This window comes from Gambusia affinis, linkage group LG10 (genome assembly GCF_019740435.1).
Source record: "Gambusia affinis linkage group LG10, SWU_Gaff_1.0, whole genome shotgun sequence".
NCBI classification, from domain to species: Eukaryota; Metazoa; Chordata; class Actinopteri; order Cyprinodontiformes; family Poeciliidae; genus Gambusia; species Gambusia affinis.
In genome coordinates this window covers 26686203-26703098 of record NC_057877.1, presented here as the reverse complement: position 1 = coordinate 26703098, position 16896 = coordinate 26686203, and the positions used below count along the sequence as shown (strand labels likewise).

Here is a 16896-nt window from a genome sequence, read left to right as displayed (position 1 = left end):
ATAATTCATTAAACTGATATAATTTCTGCTTCATGACCCTGAAACCAAAGTGGTCACAATAGCAGTCACAGTTTCAAGAGCTGAACCGTTCTGTCAAGAGCCCATGCCCCCGCCTGTCATTCTCACTTTGTGCGTTCATCATGAAATAGCCAGTTTGTGTCAGTTTATTTTGTCAGGCGCCTCGGTGGCTAGCCAAACAAACAAACAAACCGATGTTCGATTGAGTCTTTGAGGCAGCGAACTCTCCGAGGGAGCAGCGGAAAACTTTGTTACAACACCCTGCTCCCTTTCTCCGTACGTCTTTGATAATCGGGTTTTGTTCTCGACCAATGAGATAGCGAGGGACGAAGAATGTTTACATTCAGTACGTATCTGCAGCAAAGTGTTGTTGCCGTGGGCAACAGCCGGTCTCTAACGGGCTGCTCTGAATAGGAGGAATAATACTCTGCTTGTCCACTTGTCTCTCAACACCATTCACCACCGTGTGTGAGCAAGCGTATTTATGTGTGTGAAAAAGCAAAAAGAAGAGCTTGTGAGACTTTATGTGATTTTGTGCATAGATGTGTCAAGCTGCGTGGAGATTATTAGATTGGGTTTATTGATGGCATACATGACAAACATGCTTTGTTTTGTTTTGTTTTGGTTTTTGTCATCCTGCATCACATCCCACCTCCTCCCAGGCTCCATTTGAATACACGCAGGCTCAGTTCCAGCTACTATTTACGCCAAAGGATGGCTTAACCATCCATGGGTATAATTAATGCGAACACCCATACACAAAGAGGAGCTAAACAAGACCAATGGAGGCAGCACTGAAGACAGGAAGTTTGGAATTTGTAGACAATGTATGAAACTTTTAGTAACAACAGAAATTAATAAAAAATATTTTGATGGCTACAGAAGGTTTGTCAGAATAAAAAAGTATAATTCCTGTAAATTTTAGAAACAGTAGACTTTTGAAACAAATGCTTTAAGCTGTCATACCTGCTGAACATTTAGTGCATTATTTTATTTATTTTTTGATATTATCTGACATGAAAATCTGAAAAAAGTGGCATGCATTTATATTGAGCCATTGGTAGTCGATATTTTGAAGAAATCCTTTTATTCAGTAAAATATCTCTGATTGGATGAATTGCTTTGCCACAGATTCTTGATTTCATTGGGTTTGAACTTTAAATAGGCTATTATTACACATAAATATGCTTAGATCTAAAAGTTTTGTTTCTTTCATGAGTTTCTCCTGTCCCTGCTGAAGAAAAGCATCCCCAAAGCATGAGTTTTTCACAGTAGGGATACTATGTTCAGGCTAATTAATGTACAGAGTTAGTTTTTTCTTGCATATGTAACACTTCCATGTTTGTATCAGATCCAGTAGGTTGACTTCACAACAGGCACATTCGGGTTCATAGTATTTATTCTAACAAAAGAGCAAATCAAGTTGGTGGTTAACATCAGTTCAACAGCTTCTGCCATTATATATTAAATAAAATACAATAAATAACCATAAACAAACTACAAAGCAATAGCTTCCAACGAGCAGTTAGCAGCAGCTAACATTTGTGAAATTAAACATAGCTAAAATGGACAATATTAATAGTGATAACAGTTAGAAACATACACAAAGCATTGCAAAATTACTAATGAAAAACTGTATATGATTTAATTTGTCTAAAATATATGTTAACATATAATATTTATAAAGAAAACACAGAGCTGACCCTAATACATACCACAGTTGCCAAAGGCAACAGAAAAAAGGGGGAGGAGCTTTCAGTTACTGGTTGCTACGGTAACCACCAACTGAGAGCAGCAGACCAGAACATCGATACATTAACAAAAGTCTGGAGAAACGACTCATTGACTATATTAAAATAAATTTAAAGAATAAATAAACAATTTTTGACAAACGTCAAATCTAAAATATTGTTAAATATCGCTAATCTTGAAATACTAATGTATTACGGTAGTACGGATTTTATTTAGGGCATCACAGACTTTTCTTCTCACTACAACTTCAATACAATTTATATATTTCGTTCCACTTTTGGAAATGACAAAAACTAAATAAAATACTTTAAAAGTTGTAGATGTGAGGAATATGAGAAAACGTTCATTGAGTGTGATTAGCTTAGCTAGTCGCTCATATTTTTACAGCATAAAAATGAATTAAATCTAAACTTTCATGTATTTTGCCTTACATTTGGCATCTATTTTAGTGAAATAAACTAAATTAGCAGCACTGTAATGTTCCTCAACAGCTGAGCTGAGTCTTAGCAGATCTCCTCTCTTGAGAGAAGTGATTATAACCCACTGGAGAAACTGAGACATGTCCCATTTGTAGTCAGGCTTCCTTTATTTCTTGTGGGTCTCTTTGGTGTGCGTGTGTGTGCAAATATGCCGCATGCTCCTGGCACTCTAAGACCCTTGTGCCCAGCTGTCGTCCAATCAGAGAGGGTAAAAAGCTAATCACATGTCCCCACGGGGAAGACTTTACTATGTAATTTGATGCCGTATGTATTTGGGCTGCCATCGCCCGGGTGTGGGTATGCGAAAACATAAAAGCTGGTCGCTTTCTCCTAGTCTGTTTTACTTTAAAGAGCACCGTCACTGCTGGCCCAAGCATGCTCTTCAACAGCCAGCCATCTGAAGAAGCATTGCTATTGCATTCAGTAATTATTAACTAAGTTCGTATTTACCCAGTGATTTTCCTAACGAGTCCCTTGGACATTCATGCAATGCCAGCTGTGATTCTGAAACACAGAGTCATAAACACAGAGCGAGAGAGAGAGGATAAGTTGGTGAAAGTCAGAGTGAAATATGCATCTCTTTTAGTGTTTGTGTGTTAGGATGTGTGTATTTGAAATCATCTTTCAAATACACACATTGTCTGTCATCGTAGACATGTAGCCATTGGAAAGTGGCGGTTGCTCTTTTTATTGACATAGGAAACATGGTGAATCATGAGACGGGGCCTCTCATTATCACCTGACTAAAGATAACAGGGTAGTGAAAACGAGCTCAAGGATGAATGAAGTTTGGGCTATTCTTGCTCACATGCAAGAGAATGAAGTCAGTCCAAGGTCGGTTAGGACAGGATTGTGTTTTTGAAAAATTGCTGTTCAAAAATTAATGTTCTTTTTTTTTTTTATCCAGCTGCTGTTCAGGGAGGCTGTGAATGGAAGTGTTTTACATCTATGCACAACTTCACTTAGTAAGCTTACTAGCTCTTTACATAATTAAATGAAGGTATGACTCAAAGAGTCCAGTCCATTTTCCAGAGGGTATGTGTCCATGATCATCTTTGTACTTTTTCTGTACTTATGTTTGTTAGGAACTGTGTAAGTTCAATGCAGAACAATTTTGTGTTACCGACGGGATTTGTCTATTCCTAATTTCTTGTGTTGTGTAACAATAGGCTTTGTTTAACTATGAAGTAATTAGTGCTAAGGGCAATTATGAACACAATTAGTCATTTATATCAAAATTACCAAGTTGGGGCAACACCTGATTACCAGGAAATGATAGCAAAAATAGATTTCAGTCTCATAAGGTTTGGTATTAAATAACAGTAGATGCAGGATTAAGTTTAGCATTGACTTTCTAAAACAGCAAGGCCCTGGTCACAAATATAGAGTAAACATAGACAAGTTCTGTCCAAAATTTATCAACAAAAATACTTCCAGTTAAAATACTTTAATCAACAAACTCACTAAGTTAGTAACCTCTATAATCTATTAAGACTAGTAAAACTATCAAATCAGTAAATGGAACAAATAATAATAGAAACAATGACCAATAAAATTATGCAATCTTGTCAAAATAACTGGTTTAAAAGTCATGTTTATCTGGATTAATTTGGAATGACGCCAAATTAGCATTCAGCTAAATAAGATTAGCTTTGCACACAAAATAACTCAAAGAATGATATACCTTTCACTGCGAACATGTATGTTTAAAACCCAGATTTGAATTGAAGAATTTGGAATGAATCTGAACTAATTTTTAGTCTAGTTTCTAGTGTAAATATATTACTCTTGAAATAAGACAAACTTATAAGTTTCTTTTCAGCAAAATATAAGAACTTTTTTTAGGTTAAGAATTACTTAATATTGACTAAAAAGTGCTAGATTCACTGACAGATTGTTTCACTAATAAAACATTTTTCCCATATTAGAAATAAAATAATCTATCAGTGAATTTTTTAGAACTTTTTAAAATCAGTATCAAGAAATTATTGACCTAAAACAAACTCCTATATCTTGCTGAAAATGTACTTTTAGTTAGTTTTGATGTGTACTGAAATATTTCCACTAGAAACTAGTCAAAATGCTTTGTAAGATTTTCTGTTTTTGCCGTGCAAGTTAGGGCCTGTTTACACGACAACAATTTCGGATGAAAACAGAAGAGTTTTGTTGTGTTTGTGCTGCACATTTACATGCAACCACCGAATGTTTTCTCTGACAACGGCACATATTGAAAACGGGTTCCAGAGTGTAATGGTTCTGAAACGTACCGGCGTTTGTTGTCTTGTAAACAGGGGAAATTGATCTTTTCTGTCAGGGAATCCTAGCTCATGCATAATGTCACGCAAAATCCTACAATCCACAGAAGAAGAAGAAACTACTGACAATGCTGGTGTTACTACAATTCGTGTGTCCGCATCAGATACGGTTCCCTCTGCGTCTCTTCACCGCTCCGCGCTGTCCAGGTGGCAAAATATACGTGTGCTTGTTCAGTGATCATAACAAGTACTCGCTTGTTAAGCGCTCTTATCTAGAGAACTACGGACACCGTAAAAGCTCAAACAACGTGTGTCAGCAAAGTTATCCCATTTTTTTTCCAACTGCGCCCTAATCAGATGCACATTGCGTGTTTTCCCCCAGTATTTAGGGGAACGGTACCTGATCGGGAAACGCGAATCAACGTTCTTTCAAGTAGAACTTACACATGCTCACTTAGTTTCAAAGAACCTAGTGCCAACTAGTGGCGTGGCGAGAGCATTACACGTTTTCCATGTGTACCCTTATTGTGTAAATAAAGATTGTAATTGGAATGTCTTCATGTAAATGTGTTAACAGAAACGAAACAAAAATTTATTTTTTGCTGGATCATTGTCATGTAAAGATTTCAGTCAGAAGGATATGAGGAGGTTTGTTTAGCCTGTTACCATGGTAATATTCTAAAATGTTGTCAGATGTAGCTCGAAGTTGCCAAGGTTCATTGTACCTGATCTTTTTTTGTCTTCCAGAAATCTTTGAGTCACTCGTGTCCTTCACATCGAACCTGACATGCAGTCTGTTTGACAGCGCCTACTCCGCTCTCGCATCAGACTGCCAGCTGCCTGTGTTCCAGCTGTTTTCCGACATCAGACGGCACCTTTCAGGAGAAGCTAACTCCTCCCTCAACAACGCAGTGCGCCGATTTTATAACGATCTCTTCCCGCTGGTGTACCGCCGCCTGCTCAACCCTGGGATTGGCCGTCCATCAGCAATATCTCATTTATCCTTCTTATCCAACCACGATGACTGTCTGTGGATGACACAACAGGATGTCAATCCGTTCGGACCTCATCCTCGACTGCTCGTCAGCAGCCTGTCTCGCGCTCTCGGACCTGGTCGGGCTCTGAGCCGGCTGCTGAGGCTGGCAGGAGAAGTTGTGAATTCAACAGAGAAGGTGACCTTATCCAGGGAGTGTGGACGGGGATTAGTAAAGATGCAGTACTGTTCGCACTGCAGAGGTCTGACGCTGATACGGCCCTGCACTGGACTGTGTCACAATGTCATGAAAGGATGTCTGGTAAGTGTCTGAATGCTTTTGTAGATGCTTCTTAGTTTGAACCACAGGAATATATATTTTCAGTTTATTGTCACCTGTGTGTTGGTTTGTTTCCATGTTTCAATTTATTCTATAGTTTTAGGAGAAACACAGATTAAAAACTCTATTACAAATCTCCTTCAAAATCTGCTGGACATCATGCAACGGCCACCACAGAAGAACAAAAAGATTGTTTGGAAAGAAAAGAGTGTCTGATATCTCTCCACATGGTTATTTGGTTATTTTAAAGCAAAACAAGAAACAAATACTGCAAACATAATATTTATTTCAGCTGGCTAACTGATTCAGTAATCACTTATGTTATGGTAAATAATTCCTAAATATTGATTTAAAAGTGCTAGTGTCACTGGCAGATTCTTTCATTGATAGCAAGAGATTTTTTCCATGTTATAAGTGAAATAATCTGCAAGTGGAACTACTTTTTTTTTGTCAATTTCAAGAAATTATTGACCTAAAACAAGTTCCTTCAACTTGGTGAAAAGTTAGTTTTAGGTTAGTTCTTATTTGATGTGTACTGAAAATGTTAACACTAGAGTCAAAAAGGATGTATGTACGCGATATGGTTGGAAGACATATCATGATAGTTTCATTTCAGTCGAAATCGGTAATTATTAATTGCTTTTTTTTGTTTTAAATATCTGAAATATTTCCAAATTGGTAGTGTGACCTCTCCTCTTATATCTGCAGTTTTCTCTTCATTCTTTTATTTTTATTTTTAAGCAGCTTTGAGGCACAGTGGCAAAATCTTAAATTGCTGCTGCACAAGTTACTCAAAATTATTGCTAAGTAACCACAAGTTCCTCAACAAGTTACTCAACAGATTGTTGCTAGGTAACCAAAGAGTGCGTTAGTTTCTGCTTAGCTGGCAGTAAGAGGTTGAGAGGCTGAAGCCTTTCCTCTGCCTACATTCCCCAGAATGCTGTGCAGTTCCGTCTCCGAGTTCTGTGAATATTCTATAAGTTGAATATTGAACATTCTTTCAAACATATTATCTGTCGATACTGATCAATAGAAGCAGCGTCAGCTTCTATACACCACAAATCTGGAACAAACGTCCAGAAAACTGCAAAACAGCTGAAACAGGGAGTTCCTTTAAATCTAGACTAAAAACACAGCTGTTTAGAGTTGCTTTTGAAACCTAATCATAAAAAATTAATCAATAATCTGATGTGAAAAATGTAATGTTGTTGGCTGTATGTTCTATGACTTTGTATTTTTGTGTTTTTATGATGTAAAGCACTTTGAAATGCCTTGTTGCTGAAAGGTGCTATACAAATGAAATTTGATTGATTGATCACTTGTCCATTACGATATACATATAGTTGCCCAGTTATTTTGTTAATAACTAGTAGGTTTATTTTATTTTTCATATCTCTCGTTTTGCTTCCTTAAATGCAGGTGGGTGTTTCTGAGCTTGGTGCCCCCTGGGGACGCTTGGTGGTATTGCTCCAAAGGTTAGCTGCTACTTTAGCAACCAGCAGCAACCACAACAGCATGGAGCTAGCTCTGCTGGCAGTTCGAAACCATGTGAATGATGCAATACTACACGCACAACTGCACGGTCCACGAATCACAGCTACAGTAAGAATAAAATTGGGTTTGAGTTTCTTTTTACAAAAAAAGGTTAAAAAAAAAACTAAGTTGAGATTTTTTTCTCCACTGAAAATTATTTGGACATGTCATCATTCTACTTTAAATATATATTTTACATTTGAAGTAACTCCAGCTTAAATTCACTTACGGTAATAATAGAGTCATTTGAATGTTGGACACAGACTGAGAACGACCGTGGGTTTCTTTCAGCCTGGTAGTTGGATCTGCTTGTACCTAGAAGGGCTAAAAACAGCCTCATTCTTCAGGGATCCTGGGGTTCCCCTCAGTCTGCGTGTGTTCGCAGAAACGTGTGAGTGTGAATACAGATCCAGTGCCAGACAAAGACCATCGTTGGCGGGACAACCGATACCCAGAATGCTGCTTGGTTCTGAGTGATGAGAAAGTTTCTGTGGCTAATCTGTGGACAAACAGACGACACACAAACAGAGCCAGGAGAGTGCGCGCAAACACACACACACACGCACACACACACACACACACACACACACACACACACACACACACACACACACACACACACACACACTGTTGGAGGAAAAGATAGAGTCACCATCCAACTATGAAAGACTCAGTAGAGTAGATTCCTGAGGTAAACAAACATACACAGGAACACGACTAATTGCGCCATAGAATGAAATACCACTTCATTGAATATCTGCTGTCATTTCAGGAGAAATGCGTATGCGCTATGTGCATTACAATGTTTAGTTCAACAAATTTTGATTAAAATATACAAAAAGTAAGAATGAGTGCTTTCATAATAGAACAAATTAAATTAACCATAGGGCTTCTCACATAAGGGGCTGCACAGTGGCGCAGTTGGTAGAGCTGTTGCCTTGCAGCAAGAAGGTCCTGGGTTCGATTCCCGGCCTGGGGTCTTTCTGCATGGAGTTTGCATGTTCTCCCTGTGCATGGTGGGTTCTCTCCAGGTTCTCCGGCTTCCTCCCACAGTCCAAAAACATGACTGTCAGGTTAATTGGGCTCTCTAAATTCTCCCTAGGTGTGAGTGTGTGTGCATGGTTGTTTGTCTCTGTGTTGCCCTGCGACAGACTGGCGACCTGTCCAGGGTGACCCCGCCTCTCACCCGGAACGTAGCTGGAGAGGAACCAGCAACTCCCGACCCCATTGGGGACAAAGGGTGATTAGAAAATGGATGGATGGCTTCTCACATAGGGAACATTAAATGTAAAAGGATTTATCATGCAAAGCATTCCTATTTGCCAAGTTAAGCTAAGAAGTGGGGCTACAAATGATAGTAAATTAAGAGCTGTTTTTGACCGGCTCTTATTTAGGAGCCGAGCCACAAAAGCCGGCTCTCTGAAAAAAACAGAAATTCCCATTACTAGTACGCAGCCCTGTTCTGCCAATATTCGGGACAAAATAGCAACACCGTGGTAAATAATTTAAAAACTTTTTCACCTTTATTGCGACAATGATCTAATTTAACTGAACATCAAACATCTCTGTCAGAAGGAAACATTTTGAAAATAATAATAGTACAATAGCTGGTAGCGCTAGCTGAGTTTCCATTCACCATGTAACAGCGCAAATTGAAATAACGAAAATAAATTGGCTTTATGGAAACACAGCAATTTAGAAAAAAAAAAAACGAAAGTTTTTTGGCCGTTTTGAAATTGGTGTATTTCGCAAAACCGCAAAGGAAACACTTTTTCTTTTAGCGTCACACGAGTCACATGATCAACAACCAGATGTTGCCACTGGCGTAACCCACGAAGAAGAAAACAACAGGAGGCAATTGGGATAACATGGCGCGACTTTTTTCCCCCCCCTGATTTATCGCCTGAACCGTAACGTTCCATTTAAAAACGTTCACGCTCTGAAATTTTATTTTTTTCGACATTAGCGGAATAATAGCCAAGTTTCTGCGCACATTTGTAATAGAAACGCTGTTGCCTTGCAGCACGAAGATTCTGGGTTAAAATTTCAGCCATAGGTCTTTCTTTATGGGGTTTACATTTTTTCCCTGTGGATAGCTGACATAGTCCAATACCCGTAAATATGCACACTTTTATGACTAGGATGCTAACATAATGCCAGATATTGACTTGATAATATCAGAAACAGCTCTGTTAGCTGGGCTTTGCAAAATAATAAGGAATCTGACTTCGGTTCGGCTTTGGATTCAATAAAGACATTCAAAAAATAAATATATAAAATAAGACATTTTTTTGTTTAATGTAAAAATTTATACAATAAATGTTTTTGAAAAGAAGACAATGTTTTTAATTAAACTAAAACAATTAAATTATTAATTCTCTTCAGATGACCACATGATTTTCTTTCAGATTAATAGTAAGTTTGGCTAATTCATTCCTAAATTTACAATTTTTTATGAAGCAAATTTCTGTTGTTTTGGATGTCTGCGTAGACTAAGTGTTAACCTCCGGACTCACATAGACAAGCCTTGGGGTTTACAGTTATAGTTTCTTCCTGTACTATATACCTTAAAAAAAATTTTGAATAATTTTTATAAAACTGCATGTGGAAAGTAGGCAAAGAAAATAAAAAAAAGCAATATTCAAGCCAAACTGTTTAAAATTTAACAGACAAAAACTAAAACCTGACAAAGCAGAAAGCAGTGACAAGTTGGTAGATGTCGCTTCTTATTTGTTCAATTGTTTTAAAACCTGAAAAGATTTTTGGAAACGGTACTGTTTTATTCTTGTTGAAAATAGATCAGCTCTCCTCATGCAAACTGTCTACTCCTCTGCAGGTAGAGAAGGTTTGTGGGCCCCAGGAACCTGGTTTCATGCTTATGGATACAAAGTCATCCCTAATACACCCTGTAACCCAGGCAACACTACTCGCCTCGAAGAGGTCGGCGGTAACTCTGTCTGCTTCACCTCATCGCCACCTGCAGTCGCATCCCCAGAAGTAAGTTACATCCAGGACCTCTCAAAAGTATTAAACACACTTTTAAACTTCTTTAGACTACTTACACAAATTTTAATGAATTCTCTTGAGATTTTATGTAATAATATGTGATATTTCTACTAATAAAAATCTTTAAAGTGTGGCATACATTCACATATTCCTATCTGGTATTTATGATGCTGTTTGTTTACTTAAAACAGTCACAGTTGGTGACTCCTAAAGAATATTGGTTACACTGTATAGTACTCTGTATGTAAGTCATATTTTACAGGTTTTTATTTATTTAAAACAAAAACTAACACCCATCATCTTTGTGTTGCATTCTCTGGCCAGAATAATTATGTTTTAATGTGATAGATTAATTAGTTTATAATTCCAATAAAACACAATGAATTTCAGGAGAGTAATTTGGGAAAATGCTTAGTATTAATATTGATACTCTTTCAAGGCCCTGAAAATTTGATGTCGTCCTTTATTTATGATTAAAATGAGGAAAGGTATGAAATATTTTGTGAATTGTACCTTTCTTCTCTGCAGGTCATTCCCCCTTAAAGGTTCGAAAGGAGACAAAAGTCGAAGCCTGAAAAAGCTATCAAGGTAAGGTGTTTATGTTCAGATGAGATAATTTTTTTACTTTTTAAAAGGGTTTTTTAGCTGTTTTTGTTTTTGATCTAGTAGTTCTTTTTTTGGTTAAATATTTTCAATCAAGTCTGTTAGATAAACTGGATTAGATTTGTCAAATCCAGTTTATGACCGTCATTGTCTGCATTTCAGTTGCTCGGCTTTGTACCAAAATCTGTAAATTTTTTAGGGAATTTGAGATCTCCATCCAGCGGTACCAGTGGTTTTTGTCTGAGCTGCCAGAAATGCTTTGTGAAAGTGAAATGGAGGTTGAGCAGCACACATGCTGGAGTGGTGAAGATGTCGTAGAAAGGTACGTTGGTTGCGTTGTGTCTTTGGTTTTAAGCATCTCTCGCGATGTGTATAACTGCATTCTCCTACATCTCACGTATTTGGAAATAAATGTAAGGTGAGCACAGATTTTGCAAAATTTCCAGATTTTTGCTTGAGTAAACAAAGACATTGACCAGCGATGCTTTTTACAAAGTAAGTTTCCACTTGGTACATGCATATATATTAGACTCCTGCATGTTCAAAATTCATTATTCATGTATTTACCAAATTACAGGATTTTGTATTAGGTAATTTCAACATATTTGCAGAAAATTCACTTATTCTTAGTATCTAAATGACAAAATGTCTGTAAAAAGCCCCCCATAAAATGTCAGTTTTGCACAAAAAAGATGACTCCTAATAGGTTGTTGATTTCAAACCTGCTATGTAGTAAATAAAGAAAAAAATAATATTTTTATGTTTTCTGAAGTTATGACTTTCAGATGCTGTTCATTTGTTTTAGATAAGTTTTTTTTATCTGATCATTTCTTTTTTCCTCCATTTGTCCTGCTTTTAATAGAGCAAACACAGCATTTACCAAAAATGATGCACATTTTAATTTGCCTTCATCCTAATCCTTAGTTTTGTGAGATAGAAGGAAATTTACCAATATTCAATATTCAACAGTTTATTCTGAATGTCAGTGTGTTCTTGAATAAGCATTTAAGTGGAATGTTATAGAGGAATGTTATCGTCCATTTTGCATGTATGACGATACCGCATCCTGGCAAATGTGCAGGACAGTGTGTTCTGAGCTGTACTTTCTGTGTGTGTGTGTGTGTGTGTGTGTGTGTTATTCCAAGAAGTTGCCAAGGTGGGGGACGGTGGGAGGTAAAAGGGTTGTTAAGGTTAGAGAGTTCATTTTCAGAGTCTTTCTCATGGTGATTACATTGGCAGCTTAACTGGTAACAGGACAAATGGTCATGCACACACACACACACACACACGCACACACACACACACACCCACCCCCACCAACACACACACACACACACACACACACACACACACACACACACACACACACACACACACACTACACACGTATCCCTGTCCTTTAAAGGGGCAGGTTATACAAAATAAAATTTTTTGAACTTTACATCATGTTGTAATGTTTTTCTCTCATCAAAAATATGATGGAGTTTTGCTTTGATTCTTTCATGCATGTTTTAGAAATCCTTTAATCTCCTTTAATCTCCCATGGCAACCAGTCAGCTGTGCAAAACGCCTGAGTGGATGTAGCTCTGCCTTTAAGATGCAACTCCTCCCCCACTCAGCTCCTTCAGACTAGCCAGCCACATTTAGCAAACGCCTGGCAGAACTGCGGATCTGCTGAGCTACTTCTCAGTGAAACGTTTGTAAAAATGTTTTTAAAGGGTTAATAAAGGAGCCATGTTATGGTGACTTTCTGAAGGCGGAGTTACAGAAAGAGCAGAAGGTTTTAAAGAGACAGAGACCCAATTTCAAATCAAAGTCAAATTTCTCTTAAGGCATATTTGATATATCTTGCAATTTTATAACTGAAGGTAACATAGTTACCTAATTATGCTATAAAATGGCACAATGTGCCTGTTTTTTGTGTTGGTTTGCCTCATGGTGGAATTTAATAATACAATCTTAAATAAATTATGAGACAATAACATGCTGCAGTGCAAGATGACACAGTTGTTATCATTGTCACCATTGAGCATGAGGTTCAAATCCTCTTTGCATGAGTTCTTGCCCAGTGATGACTGAATATTGGTACCAACACTTCAAAACCAAATGGGTCTGGAAAATGAATGGATGGAGCTAAACAAACTGACTACTTCCATTTCTTTCTGTAAATTAAGAGATATGTTTCTGAAGGGTTTATTAAGTATTGAAGATTACATTAAACTACAAAGTTTTAGAAGGGAAAAAGTCATTGTTTCCTTCACAATGCACCAACAGAAACTAAACGTCCCATCGCTCTGTGCGATTTTTTTTGATGTTTAGGAGATTTAGCTTCAGTAATCGTCTGTCATCGTGTTCTTTCTTGTTCCACTCAAAGGACCAGAAGAGATGTCGCTTCTGGCTGGAGTTGGACTGCAGCCAGTCTGAGCCTCTTTGACCTCTTTACATCTTCTTCTCCTTCGTCCATCTATCCACCCACTGATTCATTCATCCGACCATCCATTCATCTCTCCGTCCGTCTATTCAGACCTCCATTCATCTCCACCGCCCTCTGACCCACTTCACTTACAAATGTCTGCGTTGGTGAGAGTATATGTATGTGAGAAAAAACACTGGATGGCAGTAAATGATGAGAAAGTCTGAGACTGGATGATGGAGGAGAAGAGAAGACATTACCTTTTCTTCCTAACTGCAAACCCACTGAGGCCTCTCTCTAGCGAATACGAACTGTTGGATGTTCATTCATAATTGTCAGTATTTTCTCAGATATTTTAGTATAATTGGGAAAGCTAAGTACCTTGGCTTTAACTTTTTCCTGTCACAGAAAAAGTTAAAGTTAAAGCCCCGTCACCAACACAGAGGCGACTCTGAGTCACTAGATTGGAGTTTGGAGATTCCTGTTGAAATGCAGGAAATTTGTTCACCTGCAGCACATTGGAGTAGCTCCGGACTTTGATTGAGATTTTTTATTTTTTCAGTTTTCAAAACTTCATTCCTGCCTTTCTGGGGGGAATTTATTTATTTATTACATTTTTTTTGACAACTGCTTATTCTTGTGTAGTTTGGACAGATCTTTGGAGATATTTTTCACACTTTGCTGTTTTGTGATGATGCGTAACCATAGCAACGGGGCGTTTCACAACAGGGAGCAGCTAATTAACATTGGAGAAGCTGTAGTAATACCACGACTTTTATTTCACTGCTCGTTGGGATCAATAAAATATTTTTGAATTTTCAGTGGAATTGCTGTGACTCCAGTTTGGTTGCTGATGTTGCTTTTCACGGCTGCAGTCTGTTGCTGTTTATCTTTGGATTGTGACATTTATCCACAGTGTTGGCCCAGCTGTTTTGTCTAATTTGTGCCCTGCCAGTCCCTTAAACCTTCTGGAGAAGTTTTGTTAAATCCCTCGATGGAGAACAGAGCCATCTTGTGCTGGTTTTGTTTGTCAGAAAATAAAGTAAAAACTCCTCAGTTCTTAAATTTTAAGCTTTCCAGTTGTGAGAGTAGAGAGGATGAAAGTTGCTGCCAATATCTGGGTTTATAACTTTCAAAATGCAAAACTGAAGCAAGAAACTGAGAGAAATTTTACTTGCGTTGCGTTTGTTTTTCTCTTTGTAAATTATTCTTTTAACATCAAAACAGCCGAAGGTTTGAGCCAGTTGAGTCAAAGCCAAACTGATCAAAGAGACTCGACGCTTTAGGGCTAATGGCATAAAAATTCACTTTCTTTGTTCTCTGAAGTATTTCATAAAATCTCAGCACAGACTTTGTACATCTTCAACACCCTCTTCATAAAATCTACTTTTTATTTCAAAGCTTTGTAGCTTTAAGTCAGTATTGCCAGGTTGGCCTTTCTACTTATCTGATTGTTTAGCATACATAGGCTACTTTGATTAGTCATGTTGCAGCATATGTACAGATTTTTGTGGATGTGCTGAAAAATGTGATCTTTTACATAATTTCCTCACACTTCGATCCATTTTAAACCAATTTTTTAGACAACAGGAAGAAAACTCTAGGAACCCCGTTAGGGATTTTTATTCATTGATGGTCTAATTTGCAAAGCTTTTTCTAATCTGAAAAGATGTCAAACATTTTAATGTAAACGGAAAGTGTCTAACAGCAGATTTTTATGGCGCTGCTGCAATAAACACTCGATCCTTGCAGTGGAAAACAAAAAGTCATGTAGAGTGAAATGAATCAGCAAAGTTTCTGTTTAGAAATTTGCATTGAATTAAGTTTTTTCTAAGTACTGCATATTGGTCTTGTAGGGGGAACAGTATCATTTTCAGATGAACCCAAAAGACGTGCTAAACTCTAAAGGACCCTTTAAATGTTTAAAAGTTTTCCCATCAGATTACAAAGCTTATTTATTCAGTATTAGTAGCATATTATTGGTTAAAAAAAAATTACACACATCAATAGAGAAAGCTAGGAAAAATGTATAGTAGAGTTTCCATTGCATCATAATTTTTAACATCCAAATAAACTCAGTATTTCGGTCGTCAAGAACCAAAATGTGGAGGTTTTATAGAACATGTGAACATCTTATGGATTATTTTTCAGGAATTACATACCCTAATTAAAACGATATCTGAGTACTGCCAAATAGGGAGACAGAAATCTAGTAATTTTTATTTCTTTTTGTTTTTTAATTAAAAATTATTTATCTCCCCAAAGATAAGACAATGGAGACGGGATATCGTTTTGCAAAAGTTATTCTGTTTTTCTTTAAAATGTAACAAAATGAAATATTTAAAATGATTCATATGGTTCTCAGTTATTATTGGCACAAACTGTTCTTTTAATTGCTAAAAGTATATACATATATAAATGTTTACCAGGGGCATAATTTAAATTTAAACATTTCTTTTCTCATTTTGTGGAGATGCTTTCTATTGTGATAGCTTTTTGCTTCCAGAAGGGGGCAGTATTGCACCAGCATCCCAAACCAAAGTGGATATAAAATATGAAGCTGCGTCTCCAGGAACTATCCAAACCGCAGCGTTTATTACCGACATCCAGGACGACCAGGTGCATGCTTCAGATGTTTGTAATGTTGTGCTTGTATATAAATAAAAAGGTTCATAGATGCATGTGTGTGAAGTTAAATAGCAGAGATGCTGAAGTGACTAAATCTCACTCAGTCGTTATTTTCGCTTCTCTTGTGTAAATCCGTGTTTGTGTCTCAGTAGAAGCACTTTAAAACGCTCAGTGTGGATGAGACACACGGAGGAATCAGGGATGGATGTCTGTGTTCGTTGCCACTGGCAGCCTTGAAGAATCCGACGGCTGCGGGAACGCGGCGTTGTCAGACGGGTGATTTATGTCTGCCGCTGTCCGGATCTTATTAAACGTCACTCATAGTCACGTCTCGCAGTGGCACAGCCACTGCGGTATTATCATTTGGTGTCAAACACCCAGTAGCCGTTCCATCTGTAATCTGCCCAAGAAGCCCATTTAAAGGCCTGACAGGTTCCTGGGAGCAGGACATACTGGACAGAAGAAAAGGCTTTTGATAAGAAGATCCGATTTATTTTCATATGAAGTTAAAAAAACATCTCCTCTTGCAGGATTTGTTTTCTTTAAAGCCTATTATTTAGCTTTAGCTTATCAGTTACGATAGTGATAATCAGGAGTTGTTAATTTTTTTTAAAACATCTATTTTCAAAAGAGTATTTTTTACTTGTCTACTCAGGGAGACAGCATGTGTTTCACAGTGTCTGGTTCTTTGTTTTCTTTAGTTTCCTCGTTATCCATAGTCTAAAAAAATGGAAGAAAATCAAGTTTTTCTGTAAAAATGTAGGAAAAGGAGTAAATTAAGACACCCCTATATCTGTAAACGCATAAGTTAGCTGAAATCATTCAGGGCTGTCAAACACAAAATCTTACCAAGTCTTCTGTTCCAGTTTCTAGTTCAAATATTTCATTATATGAGC

The 16896-nt window shown here is 37.4% G+C and overlaps 1 protein-coding gene across 3 annotated transcripts in view; it reads left to right on the top strand.

Moving 5' to 3' along the window:
• LOC122838740 (glypican-5-like) overlaps positions 1–16896 on the top strand; it is a 74161-nt gene that overhangs the window by 5168 nt on the left and 52097 nt on the right. Inside the window, exons 3-8 of one of the 3 annotated variants that reach the window (XM_044129657.1) lie at positions 5252–5799; positions 7237–7419; positions 10187–10347; positions 10885–10944; positions 11159–11281; positions 13334–14173. In XM_044129657.1, coding sequence (XP_043985592.1) covers positions 5252–5799; positions 7237–7419; positions 10187–10347; positions 10885–10944; positions 11159–11281; positions 13334–13511 — 1253 coding nt within the window. In that variant the 3' untranslated portion in view covers positions 13512–14173. Of the gene's footprint in view, positions 1–4535; positions 4712–5251; positions 5800–7236; positions 7420–10186; positions 10348–10884; positions 10945–11158; positions 11282–13333; positions 14174–16896 lie in introns of those variants that run through there. The other 2 variants (XM_044129656.1, XM_044129655.1) reach the window with 2 other exon arrangements.